Below are 23,930 nucleotides of genomic sequence, written 5' to 3' on the forward strand. Positions count from 1 at the left end.
TGCCGCAAGTTGAAATAACTCCCTCTTCCTTTGTTTATGTAGAACACTAAAGGTGGTGGTATTGATGCTTAGCAACACTGATTGCTTCATCCAGGAATCATGTACCGACCTATACGAGCTCTCCAACATTGATGTGTGTCAGTAGATATGAGGAATTCTGGTGGAGATAATGAGAATGGGCATCCTTGCAAGAGGTTTGCTTCCTCCAGCCACCATTGGAGATCTTAAGTGGATTCCTCCCCTATCCTTACTGGGAGGAGGATTGCTCAGATGTTGAGACTTGCTGTTTTTAGTTCCTAGGTATTGAAGGAAAGATCTACCTCCGGGAACCAACCTTTCTCGTATTAAATGTCCCAGAAGATTCTGCCATGAGTGAGCTGGAAGAAGGGATTGTTGCAGGAAGAGGAGAGCTACTTCTGAAAATGTGAAGCTTTCCTTAGATGGGAAAACCTTCCCTTGTATTGTGTATGTCCATCCCCAGATACCCAGATAGACTAGTCTTTGAGTAGAGGATAGGACAGACTTTTCTCAATTTATCACGACCTCCAGGTCCTGACAAAATGAGAGAATGTCTAGGATGAAGTTTTCCCTCCAATTCCACCAGGATCAGCCAGTCGGCCAGATAGTGGAGTAAGCGAATCCCACTGGCATACCAGTTCGAAAATCCTCGTGAAGAATTGGGATGCTGTTGACAGGCCGAAGCACAGAACCTTGAACTGAAGAACTTTCCTTACTACGACTATTCATTGATATTTTGTGGAGGAGGGATGAATCAGGATTTAAGATAGGCATCTTTCAAATCCAGGATGATCATGAAGTGACTGCGGTCTCCATCCTGAAGGGTATCCGTTGGACAAACTTATCCAAGATGATCATGAAGTGACTGCGGTCTCTATCCTGAAGGGTATATGTTGGACGAACTTGAGGGCAGAGAGGTCAATGACCAGTCTCCTACCTCCAGACGCCTTCTTTTCAAGGAAATTGACGTAAGCAGCCTGGAGAGCTGTCTTCAATCTCCTGAAGTGTACCCTTCTATAACATATCTTGCACTTCCTCCTGCAGAGCAAGATCTTTGCCGATGCCTGGCGACAAAATGACTGTCGGGAGGGGAGGAAAGCTGATGAACGGGAGGATGAATCTGGCTTGAAAATCACCGGCGTCCATCTCTCTGTACCTTAGAGCTACCGCCACCTCCAGTTGGCCTGCATAGATCCCTGCTACCGGTGGTAAGGTGGGGAAACACCCTACCTTATTTAGACATTTTCCCCTCCCCTCCCCATATCTGTACTGCAACCCTGGTTTGGATGATGTGGGAATTTTGCATTAAGGGTTCTTGAGGATTGGCTGCTGCGGGGGAGTTCCTCCTTTCTGCACTGGTCTTCGGGCCTGTGATAACCGAGAGGCTGCTTTCCCCTGTCCTGGTGTTGAAGGCCGGGTTGATGAAAGGATTTTGCTCTCTGCAAGATAAAATTCCTACATCTCTTTCCTCCATCTTTATTTTGTTTTTTTCTACTGCAGTCTCTACCTCTGTCAATCCTTCTCTGGAACCTTTTTAGTCACCGCCTCACAATGGTCTATGCAAGAGGCTGCTTGCATGGTAGCCATAGCCGTGGCTTCCATACCAGACTGCTGACAGTCGTTCTGTGAGAGCAGCCTAGTGTCAAGGTTGCTACCGCAGGATCAAGCAGAAATGAGGAGAGGAAAACCTTTAGCATACAATAATATTTCCTTGGCCTCGTAAAAGCTGAAGAAATTAAGCGGGAGGATCCTCCCGCCCTAAAAGTGTCCTTTTTTCCAGAGACTTGAGCCTCCTTGTTTAAGGCTTTCCTGACTAAGCCCGACCAGGAAAGCTCAGGTTTAGGTCTTGCGCTGCTATAGCCAACCTCCTGCCCTTTGTGGGGCCACAGCCTCTCCCAAGCCAGTAACTTTCCTGATGCACCACAGGACCTTCCAGAACGTCGGGTCAGTCTCCTAATTCTGAAGAACTGGGCAATGCTGGTTGTGTTAGTTCTTCAAAATCCTCTACTCAAAATCAATGTTTTCCTTTTCAAAGTCATCCTCCCAGGATCGATGGTAGGAGGGGCCAACAGCTGCGTCTTTGTCCTGTGAGCCTTATGATCTGAAGCTGACGGGACAGCCTTCGATCCAAAGGCCGGGACACCTTAGGAGCAGTCTTCCAATTCTTCCCTTTCTTCCTGCGGGCACTGGCTGCAAAGGGAGAGATGGGCATACATTGTTCTCCAATCTGCAGGAGCGAAGTTGTCAGAGGGTAAAACCACCTGAATGTGTGTCTTGTGTTTCTTGGATGGAGTAGGGTGTTATGCTGTAAACTCGATTGGGGACAGATGATAATTGTCCACTAACAATATCTCCCTGGGAGAGAGTAACCCTCTGGGGGTCCAGACGTGGGTGTCACCTTTGGTGGGGTGTGACAGGAACCCTACCCCTGCTATGCTTCTTGGAACTCTGATGAGGACTTTGCATGGTGAAAGAAGAGAAGTAAGATTCACTCTCCTTGATGCTCGCAAGGGGCGAGAGCTTCCCTGAAATATGTCTCGTGTGATTGGAGACCTGTCTCCCTTGGCAAGTCTGAGCTGATCCTCTGTAAGATATCTGGAACACCTGCTGAAGAACACTGCTTGCCCAGAATGCAATCTTGAAGGCCTGTCAGGAGAAGCTCGATTAAACAGGGCCCTTTAGGTCCGACTTATCTCCTGAAGAGAAGAACATCTATGGCGATCAGGTGACGAGTGCCTTTGACGATCTTGTGGAGAGCGCTTCGAAAATGTCATTGAAGCTTGCTGACAATCACGGTTCTCTGCATGTGAAGGAACTGCGAAAAGTATGCTCCACAGGCAAAGTATTAGCACGATCCGATGGGGAATGTTGATGATGTTTGAGAGGTGAACGATTATTATCCTTTAACGAGGATTGATCAAAAGCCAACTTTAAAGCTGCACACTAAGGCAATGAGCACTTGAGATGTGGCGAAGAGCCTTGAAAAGCCTTGCTTTTCTGAAAGAAATGAGGGAAAATGCACTTGTAAGAGACACGACTATAAGACAAGTGATGAGGCAACATGTATTGGAGAAGAGCTTACAGAAGAATATCCAACAGGAGGAACTCGCCGAGAAGAGTACCGATGATCTGAGGACCAACGAGGTGACGAGCATCTCAAAGCTTGTCAAGCTGATGTGGGTGATGAGGAGAGTCAGAGCTCCCTGTAAAAGAGTGCCTGGAGGTTGTTTGTGATGGTGAAGCTCCATTTGACAAGAAGCAGGATCAGGAGAAGCACCTTTTGTGATGGTGAAGCTCTATTTGACAAGAAGCAGGATCAAGAGAAGCACTAAACGAGTATGCATGCATGAGAAGCAGAACCCTGGTCCACTGAGAAGTCCAAAGGCGAAGTACGTCAGAAACTAGGAAGCGGTGAAGAAGGTCTACAACGAGAGGGATGTTGAGGGGAGGCACTTGAACAGCAATAAAGCAAAGGCCTGGAAACTGGAATCCTTGGAGTTGGCTGTCTGCCCATTGAGTTGTCCTTCAAGGAAGAGAGATTACCTCTGATGGGCAGGTCTAGGATCCTCCTCCAGAGAGAAGGATCAGGCCGAGGTTATGCAGCAACCCAGTGCTTTAAAGACCCAAGATGCCCAGCAGGAGAGCTCCTGGAAGGGCGATAGTACTCCATCCGTAATGAAGACTTGCAATTCTTGGAAAGATGGAACTGAAGTTTCAGAGAGGCATGTCTAACATCATCCTCCGCAAGCGATGGGTCAATAACCAGGAGCTCCTCGGCAAACAGTCCATCCTCCAACGTAGAACCTTGGGTGGCCAAGGAGGGCCACAGCAACCGAAGAGCATCAGACTTCTGAAATCAAGGCGGCACCAGAGGTCAAGTCCAGCCATCTCACAAAGGGAAACTGATGGACCCCCTTGCCCAAGAGATTGCCCCCAAAGTTAGATGGCCACCCTGAAGAAAGCCAAATGAGAAGATTCAGAAGGAAGAGTACCGGGGGTGGAAGAACCCGCCCGAGCCTTTATTACATTTATTACATGTTTACAGTTGTGTACAGACATGCCCTTGTCATTAAGGATACATCAGTGAGGATCCACCTCTGGATCACTTGTCAAAAAACAGGTGATCTTGGGTGACACTCTTGGACATTTCTGCATAACGGGTAACATCCTCAGAAAAAAAAGAAAATACTGTACTCAAAGCAAATGTGCTGTTGCCAGGAAGTTCCAGCCAGTGAGAACGTGTGCATTCATTCACTGATGGATGAAATCTAAGGGAGTAGTCAGTAGGCCGGTGGGGATAGGTGGTCGCCTCCCCGCTATCGACAACCTGTCGGTTGTTTACACTTTATTTCAACTGCTGTGTTCCAGCTAAATCGTTATCTATTCTCCTATGTAAAGGACTATGGTTTGCATTCATGTAAGAGCAACTCCCATTTAGTTTAAATAATGCTGTATACATAAACTCCCATGCAAATCTTAAAAACCGGCGTGAAAAGATAACACCAGTGATAAATAAAATAAAAACTTATGTAAGTTTGACTAGAATTATGTAAACAGGAAGTTACTAGGCTATGCAAGATAAAAATATTACTATAAGGAATTATGAAATTATTATCTAATTAGAAAATATCAAATTTTAACACTGGAAAGGTAGAATGAAAAACTAAATTTACCCATCCATATTGTCAAGTAAGCCAGAGAATCCAGCCTAATATCACCGTTCGAATCAAGATAAAAAACAACTTAAACTATTAAGGGTAAACTTACCAATGAATCAACCATTACAGAATTATGTTAATGGAATTAAGAATAGTGGATAAAGGCTTAATCATAACATAATTCCTAATACTTAGGCACATTCAAAAATTACTCGCTTCACGAAGACAAAACTGGGGATGATGTTCACGGGTCAATGACAGGAAATTAGATAGCAGCTGGGCATAAGTTTAGTTGAATGGTTGGTCACTAAATATAAGAGTAATAAAAAGCCTGGCAAATTAATAGCACTTCATTGTAATCCTTCCTGGTCTCACCTTGGGGAAGAGTTGAAGGAGCAGGCAGGGAAATTTCTGGAGTGAACATGAATTCTAGGCTTCTTGTCCAACCTCGAAAAAGAAGATTCCGAAGGAGAAAAATTGCACTTGGCTCTTCTTCCTACCATGAAATTTCTCCCGTTAGCAGGACAACCACGCCCAATGCACAACACAAGGGGATTACGACGAGCAGCGATGGCCCCTGCATGCTTGCCATAAAGGATGAAGAACAACATCCTCACGGCTCATATATATTCCACAACGATGTCCATCAACAGCAGGACACGTATGCATCACAGTCACTTGGTTTGCACTCATACTGAAAACGAGAAAAAGCAATTAACACGAGAAAAAACTTATAAATGCCAGATGAAAAAAAGTCCAAACAGGATAACAACCTGAGTTAGAATAATTTACCCAGTATGAGTCAAGACCCTGTCCACCATACACACTGGTGGAGGGAGGCTGTCACGTTGGGTGCCAGTACCTCAGTGTTTCATTGGTCATTTCCAGCTTGTGCAAGACTATACCCCTTTTAAATGATAAATGTTTGTTTCACATAGGAACAAACAAGACATGGCAACCAGTTCAACAGTAAAGCATTTGGATAAAGTTTGAACTCAAGTTCCAATGATTCAACCTCCAGATTAGGAAGATCATTCCACTATCTGGTCACACCTAGAAAAAACTTCTAGAATACTGTATGTACTGTGCTGTATAGCAGAAAAGACATGGCTGTTAGAATTAACCACATACAAAGCACTACATACATGATGGCACAGTTGATGTTGGGCAAGATTAATCAAAATACATATATTACGAGAAGTAGAAAATAGTGTAATTGTATAAGACCATTAACATTTACTGTAGTGTGCTCTTGATATAGAAGCTTTAGTCAACTTGATCATTCTGTATTCTTAAAAGTACAAGACTTTACATAGCCTTCTTTGTAACAGGTTTGATGATTCTTTTTATATTTCTTTGGTTATATAAATATTTCTAACTTATGCAATTACTGTACCGATTATTATAGACATGATGAAATTTTATGAGAGTTTGGACAGTTTTTTTTTTTTTTTCTTCTGGAAGCTGGCGTTAATACTAATGTTGTGGTGCCAACTTGTGTATGACCAAGTCATTGTTATGTGCAAGTGGGATCAAAAGCCACCCAGATACAAATGTTTGATAATGGGCTTGTAATGTTTTATAACAGATGTAGTCAGATTTGCCCTCAAAAAGAATTATTATTATAAATGAAGACTTTTCCCCAAAATATTAGTTCTTATAATTTCAATATATTCATGCATTACTGATAATTTATATTTTCCTTTTGCAGCCAGGAACTGCAGCACCTGCGAAGTTATTAGTAATATCTGGGGGTGATGGTTATGAAGACTTCCGTAGCTCTGGAATGTCAGAGTTAGCTGGGCGTGATGACTCGACAAATCACTTGCTTCTTTGGCAAGTCTGAGTGCCACCTCATAGGAAAATTACTGAATGTCTATCAAGAAATACCTTCTATATCATCATCATCTGTACTTCTGTGAGAGAATTCCCCAGTCACACTTTGAAAGGTGTTTACTGGATGCATTTTCTGTGACAATCTGTGCTAAAGATTGTTTCCAGTAATGCTGCTAAGATGATCTTCCCAACACTTAAGTACTTCGACTTCCAAACACACCAGCAAGATGATCTTCCTGAACTTCAGCCTTCATACAAAATGTATGTGGAAATATGCTGCAGTGGGTCTTTCCTCCTCGTAACGAGTCTGACGTAACTAAGAAGTTTATGTATATTTAAATATTCTACCAAAAACATTGTAGATAACATATCTAATTATAGTCATATATTTTCCCGATACGTGTACTGTTATTGCAGTGATACTAATTAGCAGAGTTAGATCAGTTAATAGAATATAAAGTCTAAGTGTGCTTACAAGTCTTATTCCGTACCTGCATCCTGCAGTTCTAAAACTCCTCAAATGCCAGTAGCTGCAGAGGTAAATGCAGTGTAGCAAAGTGGAGCCTTCAAAACACTGTGCAAGACTTAATTTAATATACAGTGCATTATAAAGTGTTGAAATTGTCACCATGAAGTCACCTAGGAATATGATCTACCTAACAAAGATGAAATAGATCTGACAATATACAGTAGTTTTAACAATCCTCCAGATTCTAACCGGCAATTATCTAGCTATCCGTAGTTTATATTAGTGTAATAGAATATTAGATGAAGGTCTTTTTCATGTAATGCAAATTAGTCAATTGGTATTTTGCATTAATTCTAGAATATCATTTCATCATTTTTAATGTAGCACTGATCATTTTCCTGTTTTCCTTTTTTTAAGATAGTAAGAAAAATAAAAAACTGCCACTGTATTATTAACCATAATTATGCCTGCCTTAGTAAAAATGACAGACTTGTGATATGACACACGTGTGCTTAGTGATATTGTTCTCAACTTTCTTCTTTCCAACAACGAAGTGCTTGCCTCAGCCGAAGAGATTATCTGAGCTGTAGTTTTGTTACACGTGATATTTAAGCACCAAACTCTGCAGTGGTCACTAAAGGGATGGAATGGAAGTGAAGTGGATTTGGACAGTTCCATCAAACAAAATTTTTGCCTGAAAAAGAAAAGAAAATTGAAATATAAAGAAAAGTCGACTTACTGTGTGCTAACATTGGATTGAAAAAAAATTATTATTCCAATATAACTAAAAAGATGGCCACTTGTAAAATTTGAATAATATAATGCAGTCTATACTTCTGCTAAAGGATTAGGCCATTCCAATGCTAATGAAGTCATATACTAATCGACTGATAAATTTCTCTTCATTTGTTAACTCTCAGACTAAGGACACTTGACCTTTAGTTCTTCTAGAAGGTTATCAGTTGTAAAAGAACCTAACAAGAGTATCATATGAAAGGTAACTCAAAAGGTATAGAATTTGAATGTAAATGTATAGCTTGGTGATGCCTACCTTTAGATTGAATTATTTAAATGTATAGAATTTACCTAGTCATACTTCAAGGAAATGGCAATTTTTTGTGTTGAGGGAATCTTTAATTGGGAACATACTGATGTACTGTACTGCAAATTAATAATTCATTAATGGAAGTAGCATCAATGCATTACTATTAAAGATCCTAACATGAGAAAATGTACCTACCTTTGGTCATCTTGGCAAGTAGGCATAACTTTAGTTCTAGTTTTCTTTTGCAATGATTATGCTACATTAAGAACATTTTATAGTTACTTTGCATATTTTGGATGGCATGGAGTAGACCATGTAAATTTACCAGTCATTTTTTGTGTATGCTTTTTAAGCAGAGAAAGGATTCTAAAAGTAACAGGAAAATGTGTAATGATGGAGGGCATACCTTTTCCTTCATTCTAAAAGCATAGGTTGTAAATCCTAGACAGCAAAATTAAGTTTTCACAATATAAAATCGGAAAATTTGCATTATTTTTATAGTGTTTTGTGGCCTAGTGTCTTACCTCCTGTTGTACATATGCTTCCAGGAGAGTAATATGGAAGATAATGGAAAATTATACTATGCCGTATTCTAAGTAAGCTACCATGGATCAAAAGTAAAATTATGCCTCGTCCGATCATACCACAGTACAGTATGTTACACTGGATGGATGCAGCAGAGGGCATTTAATACCTTAGCATATTGCATTTAATGGTCACTAAAAAGCACAATCAATAAACTTGTCATACCTGTGATATTTGCAGTAATTAAAAATTGCAATCCGTTATCATGAAAGCACCATTCTATATTAAGCCGTTCTACATATTTTCACAGCTAAAAATAGAGTAATAATTTTAAAATACTGTATTGGCTTGTTGAAAAGCATTATTTTTTGGAAAATAAGTGTACAAATAAACAAGCCAGCTCAATGATACAAAGTAATTGCATTTATTATGAAATCTTAATTAGAAAAATATTTGCAAAGGGATTAAATCAGATTAAAGGTGAAAATGATCAGCTATGCCAGCATATACCTAGTTTATATTCTTCAAATTACCGGTATGACATTTAAATGAATAAATTTACTCTTGTCCTGCCTACTCGCCATGATGCATATTTATGTTATATATTTTTTATCAATGGGAGCATTTGCCAAATGAAATTGTTTGAAAACTGTACGGGACTTATCCTGTGCTTATGCCACATATTTGTTATAATGAAATTATGTGAAATTTTATTTTCTTAGTGATATTTTCAATTATTAATACAAATGTAAACCTATATCATCACTTCTAATTTTGTCAGCAATTAGAGACTGAGGCACATAGAAACAGTTTTCTTTTGCTGTAAAAACTTTAATGTTGCTGTAAAAAGGGATTCCAGCAAGAGGCAATTCAAGTCTATGTGTAGTAGTCACTGGTTGCGTGTCACACACTACTTGCACAACATTCACCCATTTATTATTTTTTTTTTATAGGTTTTATTATCTCTCATAGAGATTACTATTAATAGATGGATGTATGATTGTATGCGCTAGTTATGAGGAATGTGTGGAAGTGTGAAGTGCAAAACTTTAGTTTGGATTTTCAGCAATTAAGATTCATGTTATCACCCATGTGGCTATGATGCCAAATCATTACAGTACTAGCACTGCATTATGACTATGTGACAACAATCTGCTTAACACAGGCTCAGTTAAACTCATATATGTTCATAGATTTCACTAGACTTTTTCATCATTTAGCACGTTTTTTTGTGCACTCATTAATCTGTTATGAGAATGATGTATAATATTGTACGGGTGGAGCATTTTGTGAAATTCTCCTTGCCGGCAGCTCTTGCTAATTGCATTATTACTTAAAAGAAACATAGGGAGGGTGTATGCAGTGCAAGTCGTCGTGATTTAACTTCAGCGTGTGTCTGGGAAATGATACTATGAGAGTTCTGTGAGCCTTGATCTGTACTGAAAGGAATTCAGTTTCAATTCTTCCTTACAATGAAATCTTCCATAGTGTCATCTGCCAGTAACCCAAAGAATTATAACCAATCGGAGCTGCCATAAGTCTTTTCTTTTGAATCAACAGTGCTATTCCTGGTGGGCATATCCTACTGTGACCATACCCCCAGCACCTTATCTTATCTTCTGCTGTATTTATGAGTTGACCAAACTACTGAAATATTAATAAATTTTAGTAAAAAAAGATAGTTTATGTTTTATTTTGGGTACGACTTAGAATTCTTCATCTAGTAATATTTCAGCAACATATTTTAAGGTCCTTGTAAACTCATCATGAAACTATGCTAAAGAAAGCTTATGAAGCATAGTTTCTATGGTATTTGATAGAACATGACACACTACTGTACATGATGGTTAAGGAACCCCAAGTTCTGTATGTACTATACTGTACTATTTAAATTCATTAGTATGGGTGGGTGGTTTGCTATGGAATGTTGGCTTAGTCCTGGGGGCTAGGAGACTGTTCATCATTTCCCATAATGGTGCTGAATAGTTTTTATAAAATTAATCATTAAAATATTTCACCTTGATGGATAAAAACAACGAATATCATATCAAACACAATTGGTAGATTTTTAGATTTAAATAATCAATGATCTATTTAAAATGTAGGTATCAGTCACATACATTCACATTTTAGGAATGTAAATATTTAGTAATCTTTAAATTAAAACAATTTTTTAATCTATTTAAATTCTATTAAGAATATTTCTTTCTAGAAAACTATTAAGGGCCAAAAAAAGACCTTTTCAGCCAAAATCTTACCAAGAGATTTCAGGTGAAGACCAAATTTTCCTTTGCTGCTCCTAAATCGGGAGCATCACACCAGTACGAGTTCAAATGACTCGCCTGCCACAATAATGTCCTTCAGTGCACTGCTACCTATGTAAACAGGATTAATCTGATAAAATTTACCAAAATGGATAATATTGCCCATAATACATTTCTATTTATCACTACTGTTTTCATAATGTGTACGACCTAACTTATCTACCCATTTCTGACTGGAGAACAATTTTTCATGCATAGAAACAATTTCAATTGGCTTCTTTTTGCTTCCCTATTTGCTACCTCATTACCACAAATTCCTACAAAACCAAGAATGCAGCAGAAATTAAAAGCTATGTCAACAAGAATGTTAGTCTCAAGTTTTTTTTAAACTTGAAGATGAAAGCATTTTAATTTTGGTTCTAATACACATTACAGTACTGTTTTAGACAAAGATTTTTCCTTGATTTTTAGAAATAGGTCCAAAGCCTTGACTAATGAGGTCAAGTCTTTGGTGAATGCAGAAGTACAGTCAGGTAACTATAGTCTGTTTAATCATAGCTGACAACTGGAGCTGAACCTCGGTTTGAAAGCTCGTTGCTGATTGGCCGTTGGTTCAGGTATTCTCCCCTACCCCTGACTGATGATGAAGCAAAACAATGCATTTGTCCGAGGCACTTTATGTTCATTTTTCTTTATAATAAAATTAGTTTGCATAATAAATTATCTACCTGGTTCTTTGGTCACACAAAGATTAAAGGTAGATGTTTTGCTTCGTCATCTGTCAGTGGGAGGAGAGGATACCTGAACCAACAACCAATCAGTGATGAGCTTTCAAACCGTGGTTCGGCTCCATTCGTCAGCTAAGATGAAAGACTTCAGCTGCATATGAATCCTTATGAATTGTGGTGTAGTAATGCATATCCAACATTCCTCTCTAACTCTGAACCATCATTAAATATTGTGGTCTTATCAGTAGCATCATGCTTAAAGAATTTTGAGGTCCCCTCTTCTACAGATTTCTTCTTTGAGAGAAGAATTTTGGGAATACAATGGAATGAAATATGAAATTTATGCACAACACCAAGAAATGGAACAGCACTTAAGTTAGGTTTCAATGAATTATTCGAAGGATTGAGGTAAATAGATGAATAAATTACATTCTTAAAAACATATAAGAGCTTGGTTAAATAAGGATGAAAATGTCCGAGTACATTTACCAACTGTGTAGAATTTATACATGAAATTATTCATTAGAAAATTAAACACAATATATTGAGTTTTAAAGGACTAAAACAGCAACTATTAATAAATAATAAAAGCTAATGTCTTGCAAGTAATCTATGACATGTGTAGAATCCATGTTTGGACCTAAAGATTCCAATACTTTAGTCAAAGTCCACATCTCCAAGATACTAGTGTGCATTCTTGACAATATAATAGTTTGTTAAACTGTGAGAGGAGAGTCACATACACAGATTGGTTAAATTTATTCCTTTAAAAGAAATTCAAGGGAAAAAAGTAAGTGTGACCCATCCTTAGCAGATACGGTACAATGTCTGTTTTAAATTTTGGCTGATAAATGTTTGGTCTAATTTTCTTATACTTTTTATTGTTGGCCAACATTGGGGATAATGTGCTTACTATCTCCCTTGTACACAAGATTAATAACCCATTTTAAATTTGATGAAGCATTATCATAAATCTAGTTACAGCTCTTGCTTCTTGGTTAACAAATTCATTATCTGAGATAACTAATTGAGCAGGGATATAGCAAAAATGGTAAAATCCTTAAGGAAGGACATGTCCATTGCTATGCTCAGGGTTTGGAACTTGGGTGCATCTTTAAAATTAGTCCTAGATGGCCTAGAAAACTGATCCTGGTGTCTAAATGTTTTTTTTTTGTACTAGAAGGACTTTTTAAAAGGTCAATAGATCAAATACCATAATTTAGCTGAAAAATAGCCTAAAATAGCCAAAACAATTTTGGCATCTAGTTCAATAGCTTCATCACCAATTACTATGAAGGTCATATTTAAAATCAAAAGGTTAAGTTTTCAAGGTCAATAGCATAAATTTTCTAAAAAGTAGAATAAATATAGCCTGTAGGTGGGCTAGAGGATTGATTGTGGGGTGTACTTACAGGCTAAAATTACCTAATAGATAAAATAAAAACAATGAAATGAACATTACTACCACCATGAATATCTCATCTAGTTGCTTGCAAAAAGCTTATCAAAACTGTTATATAAATAACAAGAACTACTTAATTTGATAACTTTTCCCAAACAACCAAATTCCTTCTCTATCACTTTTATAAAGTAAAAATGCCTTTAAGGAAATATTACTGTCACACATGCTTCCTGAATTATTGCCATAGGTTATCAATAGAAGATGTTGCTTGAGTAAGTTGAACACTGTAGCAGTCAATAAATAATTTATGAGCAGCATGTTTAAAGTAATTTTTGGTTGTCAATCCACCTCTGCTCAAATTGGTGATAAAATCAGAATATGCGAGGTCTTCAGCTGTCTCTGATTTTACAGAAGCCACTGTCCCATGGAGTTTGTCCTCTAAAACCACAGGTAAGAAACCTGGCTATACAAACCTTAGTCATTTATATCTGTTCACTAAGCTGCGGTTTTGCGACGACCAAAATTAAAGAAGTCCTGTGGGTCTAGCAACATTGTATGGTTACCCTCTGGACCCACTTGCGCTGGGTAGGAGCATTGGAGCCTGTGACTCTGTTCTCATTTTCCTCTTAGTTTAAGACTTTCAGGGTGGATGAGGTACAAAATTTAAATAAATTACTTGAGTTTGTATACTGTAGTTACAAAAAATGCAAATTACTTTAAAAATTTGTACAGTAGTTTGTTCTTATCCGAATTCAAACCCTCGTCATTTATACAGGAATATTCCTTAAGTGGGAGGAAGTCCTTCAATAACAATATTAGGTCTTCTGTCAGACCCTTGAAACGGCCCCCCACAATGACCAGCTCGCGTGAGAGGCAAGGTCATGACGTCAGCCTCAAATGAACTGGAAGCAAGTGATAGAGTCATAAACCAACAAGTTTGAGTTTTTGTAAGAACAACATACATACATACATATACCAAGGCACTTCCCCCAATTTTTGGGGATAACCAACATCAAACAAATGAAACAGAAAAGGAGACCTCTCCTCTCTATGTTCCTCCCAGCCTGACAAGGGACTCAACCGAGTTCGGCTGGTACTGCTAGGGGTGCCACAGCCCAACCTCCCACGTTATCCACCACAGATGAAGCTTTATAACACTGAATCCCCTACTGCTGCTACCTCCGCGGTCATCCAAGGCACCAGAGGAAGCAGAAGGGCCTATCGGAACTGCGTCACAATCGCTCGCCATTCATTCCTATTTCTAGCACGCTCTCTTGCCTCTCTCACATCTATCCTCCTATCACCCAGACCTTCCTTCACTCTATCCATCCACCCAAACCTTGGCAGCATTCTTCTTGTACCTCTCCCATCAACTCTTGCATTCATCACCTTCTTTAGCAGACAGCCATTTTCCATTCTCTCAACATGGCCAAACCACCTCAACACATTCATATCCACTCTACCTGCCAACTCATTTCTTACACCAGTCCTCACCCTCACTACATTTCATCTCAAACACATTCAATTTCTGTCTCTCCATCACTTTCATTCCCCACAACTCTGATCCATACATCACAGTTGGTACAATCACTTTCTCATACAGAACTCTCTTTATATTCATGGCCAACCCTCTATTTTTTACTACTCCCTTAACTTCCCCCAACACTTTGCATCCTTCATTCACTCTGACATACATTTGCTTCCACTCCACCATTTGCTGCAACAACAGACCCCAAGTATTTAAACTGATCCACCTCAAGTAACTCCTCATTCAACATGACATTCAACCTCGCACCACCTTCCCTTCTCGTACATCTCATAACCTTACTCTTACCCACATTAACTCTCAACTTCCTTCTCTCACACACCCTTCCAGATTCTGTCACTCATCGGCCAAGCTTCTCTTCCGCCTCTGCAACCAGTACTGTACAGTATCATCCGCAAACAACAACTGATTTACCTCCCATTCATGGTCATTCTCGTCTACCAGTTTCAATCCTCTGCCAAGCACTCTAGCATTCACCTTTCTCACCACTCCATCAACATACAAATTAAACAACCACGGCGACATCACACATCCCTGTCTCAGCCCCACTCTCACCGGAAACCAATCGCTCACTTCATTTCCTATCCTAACACATGCTTTACTATCTTTGTAGAAACTTTTCACTGCTTGCAACAACATTCCACCAACTCCATATAACATCATCACATTCCACATTGCTTCCTTATCAACTCTATCATACGCTTTCTCCAGATCCATAAACGCAACATACACCTCCTTACCTTTTGCTAAATATTTCTCGCATATCTGCCTAACTGTAAAAATCTGATTCATACAACCCCTACATCTTCTAAAACCACCCTGTACTTCTAAGATTGCATTCTCTATTTTATCCTTAATCCTATTAATCAGTACTCTACCATACACTTTTCCCACCACACTCAACAAACTAATACCCCTTGAATTACAACACTCATGCACATCTCCCTTACCCTTATATAGTGGTACAATACACGCATCTAATCTACTGGTACCATCGACAACACAAAACACACATTAAACAATCTCACTAACCATTCAAGTACAGTCACACTCCCTTCCTTCAACATCTCGGGTCTCACACCATCCATACCAGATGCTTTTCCTACTCTCGTTTTATCTAGTGCTCTCCTCACTTCCTCTCTTGTAATCTCTCATTCTCATCTCCCATCACTGGCACCTCAACACCTGCAACAGAAATTATATCTGCCTTCCTATTATCCTCAACATTCCGTAAACTTTCAAAATATTCCGCCCACCTTTTCCTTGCCTCCTCTCCTTTTAACAACCTTCCATTTCCATCTTTCACTGTCTCTTCAATTCTTGAACCAGCCTTCCTTACTCTCTTCACTTCTTTCCAAAACTACTACTTATTCTCTTCATATGAATGACCCAATCCCTGAGCCCACCTCAGGTCAGCTGCCCTCTTTGCCTTACTTACCTTGGGCTTTATTTCCACATTTTTCTCTCTATATCTTTCATACTTCTCTACACTATTATTCTGCAGCCATTCTTCAAAAGCCCTCTTTTTCTCTTCCACTTTTACCTTCACTCCTTCATTCCACCATTCACTGCCCTTCCTTATGCTGCCTCCAACAAACTTGATGCCACACACATCACTTGCAATCCCAACAAAGTTTTCTTTTACTAACTTCCACTCCTCTAAATTACCAGTTTCTCTTACTTTCACTAAGTCATATGCCATTTTCAACCTTTCTTGATATTTACTTTTTACCCCCGGTTTTATTAGCTCTTCAACCCTCGCTAGCTCCCTTTTACATCCACCTACTCTATTCCCCCACTCTTTTGCTACAACTAATTTTCCTTCGACCAAAAAATGATCAGACCTACCGTTAGCCATACCCCTAAACACGTGCACGTCTTTCCATCTTCTAAACATTCTTTTAGTTATCAACACACAATCCATTAACGCCCTTTCTACCACTCTTCCATTTGCCATTCTTACCCATGTATACTTGTTTTTATCTTTCTTTTTGAAAAAGCTAGAACTTATCACCATCTCTTGCTCAACACACATATCTACCAGTCTCTCACCACTCTCATTTTCACCTGGTACGCCATACTTCCCAATGACACCTTCTACCTCTCCAGCGCCCACTCTAGCATTTACGTCACCCATGACAACTACATAATTCCTTCTACCCAGTCCTTCTACACACCTAGTTAAATCATTCCACTCTTCTTCAATTTTCTCACAACCTGGCCCATACGCACTGACAAAAGCCCAACATTCCTTACCCCACCTAACTCTTACCCACATTAACCTTGATGATATCTCCTTCCATTCCACTACTTTATCTGTCATCCATTCACTCAGCAATAAAGCCACAATTCTCTTGCTCTTCCCCTTTCAATCCCAGACACTACCAGACATCACATCACCTTTCCCTTTTATCTTTGTCTCACACAAAGCCAATATATCCATCCTACTATTCCTAAACATACTTCCAATCTCACATTTTTTACTCTCTATCATACTACATCCACACACATTCAAACACCCCAAAACTAGAGTGCGGGGAGCAGTCACTCTCACCCCAGCTCCACCTCTTTGATGTCTCACAGGATTATAATACGGGAGAAAGGGTTCCCAGCCCCCTCGTTCCATCCCTTTTAGTCGCCTCTTACGACATGCAGGGATACGTTGGCGCTATTCTAATTGTTTTTATGCCCCCGCGATCACAGGGGCATAACATATCCATTAATAATCAAATATATTCATATATATAGTGTCACAGTGGGCATAGATTTTAAGTTATCCACTGAGCAGCTACCACTGGACCTAAGAAGAAGTTGTCCAAAAACCTGTGGGTACAGTCTAAGTACATGGGAACTGAAGGTGGTCTATTTTTTCCAAAAGTCCAGCACCGAGAACCTGTGCCACCGAGTGGTTCTTGCAGAATGCGAAGGTTACAGTAACACTACATATGTACCGAGCACTGGGAGGGGCCACAGTCGCACTTCTCCCGTAGATTTGTATGCTTTCATGATGTTTCTCATAACCAGAAAGAAATGGTGTTCTTAGTTGTTATTCCTTGCTTCGACCAGTACTTACAAACAAGTTAGTGACGTTTGAACGAAAAAGTTAAATCTCTTTAGATAATGACCAACTGCCCTTACAAGACTATGTAATAAACAGTCTGGATCATCAGTTACCTCCTTGATTGCTGAAATTGTATATAAGTCAAATCAGTTATCATAAATCAATGGGTTTTGAAACTTCGCTATGAATTCTGGCATAGATTAAAATGACAGATCTTTCTACCCCTCCGAGTGAGGGACTAAATGATAAGACCATGTAGCTTGCTCACTCTCTTTGATGATGCTAGAGCTAAAAAGAAACATTGTCTTCAGTATTAGATCGCTGACTGTTGCTTTGCGAGTGGCTGGCAGGGTGCCAGCTTTAGGGACCTTATAACTTTTACCACTTTTCAAGGCAAGGGTTCAAGTTCACGAGGTGGGCAAGACTGCTTGAAACTTTTGATCAGAGCCTAGAGTTCCCACGAGGAAGAGAGTTCAATTCTCGTCGGTCTAAAGACCTGGCTCAAGGCTGAGCGATAGCCTTTTATCGCCGTCACAAAAATTTCTCTGTCTGAAGAAAAACTAAAAAGTCTGCAATCAGTGGTATGGTGGCCTTGTGTGGAGCATTCTTCCTTCTACGACACTAATCGCAGAAAAGTTACCATTTTGCCTAATAGACCGCGGGGGAGAACTTTCAGATATCTTGAAAGTTGATTCGCATTTGGTCTCAAAAAGCCTTTCTTTCGTAGGAGGTGCTGGATAACCTTCAGCCGTGAAGAGAGAGACAGCAAGGTACTTCGTTCAACTTTTACATGTGAGGCCAATATATAAGTTTTGGCCAAACTGGAAATTCTCTTGGAACTTATATTTGAAGATCTAGAAGGTATTGGTACCACTCCACTTGCAACCTCCTTGGCACTACTAGCCTTACTCTTAGGTTCTATGGTATCCTGATTTTGTTCAGAACTCGACAGATCAGGCAGAATGAGGGAAAAGTATAGACAACCATCCCGTCCCAGTGGTGTTGGAAAGCATCTTCCATTACTGCTGCTGGCTCTGGGACTGGAGAACAATACACTGGTAGTTTGTTGTTCAGATGGGTGGCAAACATTTCTAGGATTAGGGAACCCCACAAAATCAGGAGAATTCGGCACTTGAGGATTCAAAGACCATTCTGAACCATCATCCTTAGTCAGCTCAGAATATCTACTGCTGTATCACATTCTTCTTCCCTGGGATAAATCAGGCTGTGAGATGAACGGCATTCACTTGTACCCAGTGTTGCATCCCTATTGCCAACTGGCAGAGGAAGTGGGATACTGAAACCCCCTGCTTGTTGACATATGTCACAACAGTTGTGTTGTTGCTTATCAATACTACCAAGTGACCCTTTAGTCTCTGAAGTGGAGTAACGCTAGGTATACGGCCTTTGGAGTAATGCTAGGTATGCAGTTTTTGTTCATCAAATTTATATGGAACAACTTGTCTTCCTGTGACCATATTCCTGAAACCTGTTCCTTTCTTAGATGGGCTTCAATCCTTGGCAAGAAGCATCTTAAGAAAGTAAGAAGTCTCTTGCTGGAACCTATAAAGGCAATCCAGTTAACATGTTCTCCTCCTTTACCCACCAACAGTTCTGTTTTCACATCTCGAGGGGTCTTCAAGAGAGCCGATGGGGGATTGGATGCGTGACCATTGGCTCTTTAGTGCCCTTTGTACTGGGGAAAAATGCATCCTCCCCATGAGTACCAGTTTCTCAAGGGAGGCAAGATAACTGAAGCTTCTGCTATAGATGAGCTAAAAGAAACTTTCTTGAGTAAAGGTGTTGCGTTATCTCAATTGTTGGACTGTCTGTTTTAGGAGTTGAGACTACGTCATGTCCAAGTACTGTACCATAGATGACACCGAGGGTCTAGTCTCAACTTTTCGTAATACTGGATCCCTAGATCGAGGCAAAATCCAAGAAGCTTCTCTTTCTGTGGTGGTTAAGCCAAGATCTTGACTCGGCCAGTGGAAGCCACTCATCCAGGTAGCACAGCCTTATAAGCATGTCATGTGACCACGAAGAGACTAGAAGGAACAGATGAGTGAACTGTTAAGTTCTTAACCTGAAAATGAATTGCAGCTACAGTACTTCCTTGATCTTGGATTTACTGGGATCTGGAAGTAAGCTTACTGAAGGTCTATGGTCAGCAGAAAGTCCTTTCTGATGGCCTGTATTACGGTGCTGGTGGTCTCTATCTTGAACAGAGTTTGATGCAAAACTGGTTCAAGGGGGTAAGGTCTATGACAGGTCTCCAACGTCTTGTCAATTTCTCAACTAGGAAGAGGTTGCTGAAGAAACCTGTCTAAGACTTTCGCTATTGTATCCTTTTCCAGGATCTGTGATAACTTTTTTCTAGATCTTTCTGCATCCCCATCAGATACAGTACAATGACGAAACTGTCAAATTCTGAGTTTGTGGAGGGTGACACCTCGTGAATGGGATGCGATACCCAGAGTTAAGAAATACTATGGCCCACAGATCTGCCCTGAAGAACTGCCACCTTGTCCATCAAAATTGTAGGCATCCCACTAATAGGTTCCTCGGCATCCTCCCCTACTATGGACAGAGGAATTTCCTCGGTGACGAAAGGAATTAGAGGGTTCCAGGTGTCTTTTGTAATGTTGAACGTTGTCCAACTGAAATAGCACACAACGTTAAGGAGTTTAAGGGAGGATGGCCTTGGCATTTGCTGAGGAGCTAAGAACCTGGATGAAACAACTCTTCCCAGTAAGGATGTCTGAATAGTTCTCTCACATTTTTCCACCGATGCCGCTACTTCTGTAAGTGGGAGGGGAAAGAGAGTTGGGTTATCTATAATGTTACAGTTCCTCAGATTCAGAGAATCTCTATGCATCATATCCCTGGCAAACTTTGCAATTACTGCATCCTTCCTTTTCAGCACACAGTTGTTCCAGATGAAGTCCTTTTGGTAGAGAACAAGTCACTCCTTCGCCCCTGAGCAGACAAGCCCTTCTCACCGTTTCCTAATTTCAGAATGTCAGATTTTCCGATACTGCAAAATAGGGCATTGCCCCTGAACAATGGTCCAGCCCGGAGCAGACCTGAAATTCTGACATAGCTGCTGCCTCGGTGTTTTGCAGCTTTGAAACATTAAAATGAAGGTACGTGAATAAGCTTATCACTGGACATGCTCAGTGTTAGGTTAGCAACATCCAGGTCAATCAAAAGAGGACTAGAGTGTGCCTGTATGCACATAGAACTTCCCTTTGTCAAAATATGACAGGTGGTGATAATTTTAATGACCGACGGATCTCAAATAGTTCTCTGTGACAGATGCCAGAAACCTGTTTGTTATAAGTTCCATGGTGCCCCGAGCCTGGTTCAAAAAAGGGACATCAAACTTATTGTGCATGTTCTAGGATTCTGGAAAGAAAAAATAAGATGCTTCCCCCAGTTCCGAAGTCTAGGGGAGTGACATTGGTTTCTTCTGCTGCTGCTTCAGCCATTTGATATGGGGAGTCCTCTATAACTATCAATGCTGAAGGATTTGGGGATCTGGCTCTAGGTCTGGACCTTGAAGGACAGGGTTCTTGTTTCAGGAAAGCCTTAGGGTTCTCCAACCTTTCTTGGTGTCCTTCCTCTTTCACCTTACTCCTAAAGCATGTGTAGAAGCTTAGGGTAATGAATGGCCATGATACCTAATTCTGCAAGCTGGAGACCTGTTCATAAGAAGATGGCGATGGGAGAGAAGGCTTAGTCTCCCTCTCCAACACTAAATACTGTGGTGATAATCTCTTTCTGGCGTGTCCCACAGAAATTCACTGTATCTGTGCACAGAGTAATATGATGGGGAATTTGAAGGGTCTGGTCCAGATAGGCAATGGAAGGGGTCATGTGTGGAAATGGCAGATACAGTTCTGCTGTACATTTCCTTAATTACTGGTGCAACAGCTTCAACCTATGAACCTGAAAATATTTTACTAGTTTAGGATTTGACCCAAGTGCAGATATAATATTCTCATCTCTGGGTGTATCTGTAATGGAATGCATTGACCTAGAATCCTAGATGATTATGAGCTTGTTTCATACATGCTTGAGCATGTTGTTGACATTCATGAAATGGCGGAAGCGTATTCTGCCTGTGGGTATGAATTGTTAGTAGTGCATTCACGTGTGCTAACCGAGAGACGCGTGCTCGTGATGGTGCATTCAGGTGTTGTGCATGTCCCTAATTATGTTTTTTTCTGTTTAATACCATTGTCAGTGGGCACTTTTTCTGTACCTGTTTGAGGAAGTGAATGCAAAGGTTGTTTGTGTATCTGCAGATACAGGAGGCGATTTGCACTCACATTGGGTCAGTAACACCAAACCTATTCCTTTAGCAATCTGGAAAAAAAATTACTTTTTCTTTTAGGTCAAGTTGACACTGTGGGCCCTTGCAAAGCGTCCTGATGAGACACAGCTTTTCTTGGAGAGAAGCGGCTGCTTCCTTCTTGAGGAAGAACTTACCCTTAGGGCCTTCCGAAGTTACGGGAAGGCCAGAATTGCTACGAGATTGTACTGGTGAATAATACAACTCTCTAAACAAAGATATATTATGGGATGCATAATGCAAGTTTACCAAACAGCATGTGTCCGTGTTGGCATACGTTAAGGAGACATTTTAATTAGAGAAACCTTGCGTATGAAGGATATATCTCTGTGCACTTCTAGATCTGAAATATAGTAATGTAATTGCTCCCTTGAGCTTAATACACTTGTTGGTGGAATGAGAGCCTGTTAGTGATCACAAAATCTGGTGAAAGATATGGCTCCTGTAAAGAATCCTGTTCTGCCTGATGAAATTCTGAAGCCATAGAATTAATACTGTGTATTCTCTGCTTCACTGACCACAAAGGGAGATACCACATCAAGTAATTTATGCTGGAACAAATGGCTGCCATCCTTTGTTATCAGAGCCTCTGGGAACTCTGATAATGAAGGATTGGACAGGGAAAAATTAGGACTCTGAAGAGGATGTTTCTGCTTTTCCCCTCTTTGGAGGAATAAGCAGAAGGGAAACCATCTCGTTTAGCCTTCCTGTGATAACTGCTGCTCTTCCCATTGGGAGGATGACCACTCCCGGCACTTCATAATAGGAATTCATTGAGCATCTCTTATAACAACACCCTGGACATATAGGATGTGGATCGACCTCCACCCATCTCAAAAGTGCCGTATGGGCAACCTTTAAGGCCAGGGCAGGTCCTATTCACACTTGAGAAGCACTCGCAAATAAAGTCACTTAAAAAGACAAAAGCACAGTGTGGACAGCGGTCGAGTAGCAAATGCCTGAACATCACAAGAACCAAGAGTAAAGGGAGAACCGAACCACAGGCTCCAATGCTCTAACCCAATAGGAGTCCAGAGGTCAACCATAATTAATGTTGCCAGACCCACAGGACTTTTCATTTTGGTAATAGAAAAAACAGCAACAGATTAAACTCATAAATGATGAAGGTTTATAGTTGCATAGGAACAAATAAAAATAACCCCCACTGAAATTACTCTTCTAGCCCAAAAGTAATACTGTAATCCTATTTTTATGTAAAATTTCTAAACCAAATGGCTTATGGTACCGCTTTTCAAATCTGCAAATACTTTAAATGCAAATACTTTAAATGCAAATACTTTAAATGCAAATACTTTAAAAACTTTTTTAAAAGTACAAAATAATTCTATTTTCTATAATTCTTTCAAGGAAGAAAAGGTTTAGGAATAATGCTTAAAAGGGGGATACGGATAATACGCTGCAAATATTCATAGTTAACATAGAAAACACAGTATCAAGTCTAAGTGCAGCATCAAGTCTAAGTGCAGCATCAAGTCCAAATGCAGCATTAAGTCCAAGTGCAGCATTAAGTCCCACATGTAATATCAAGTCCCAAGTGCAGCACCAAGTCCAATTGCAGCATCAAGTCCAAGTGCAACATTAAGTCTCAAGTGCAGCATCAAGTCCAAGTGCAGCATCAAGTCCAAGTGCAGCATCAAGTCCCAAGTGCAGCACCAAGTCCCAAGTGCAGCATCAAGTCCAAGTGCAACATTAAGTCTCAAGTGCAGCATCAAGTCCAAGTGCAGCATCAAGTCCCAAGTGCAGCATCAAGTCCCAAGTGCAGCACCAAGTCCAATTGTAGCATCAAGTCCAAGTGCAGCATCAAGTCCAAGTGCAACATCATGTCCCAAGTGCAACATCAAGTCCCAAGTGCAGCATCAAGTCCCAAGTGCAGCATCAAGTCCAAGTGCAGCATCAAGTCCCAAGTGCAACATCAAGACTAAGTGCAGCATCAAGACTAAGTGCAACATTAAGTCCCAAGTGCAACATTAAGTCCAAAGTGCAGCATCAAGTCCCAAGTG

The 23,930-nt window shown here is 40.2% G+C and overlaps 1 protein-coding gene across 1 annotated transcript in view; it reads left to right on the forward strand.

Annotated features, from left to right (window-relative positions):
- LOC137651043 (uncharacterized) overlaps nt 1-10,232 on the forward strand; it is a 284,537-nt gene extending 274,305 nt beyond the window's left edge. The window contains exon 19 of the mRNA XM_068384182.1: nt 6,388-10,232. Coding sequence (XP_068240283.1) covers nt 6,388-6,522 — 135 coding nt within the window. The 3' untranslated portion in view covers nt 6,523-10,232. The remainder of the gene's footprint in view (nt 1-6,387) is intronic.
- The last annotated feature ends 13,698 nt before the right edge of the window (nt 10,233-23,930 follow it).

The sequence above is a fragment of the Palaemon carinicauda genome, chromosome 1 (genome assembly GCF_036898095.1).
Source record: "Palaemon carinicauda isolate YSFRI2023 chromosome 1, ASM3689809v2, whole genome shotgun sequence".
Taxonomy (NCBI): domain Eukaryota; kingdom Metazoa; phylum Arthropoda; class Malacostraca; order Decapoda; family Palaemonidae; genus Palaemon; species Palaemon carinicauda.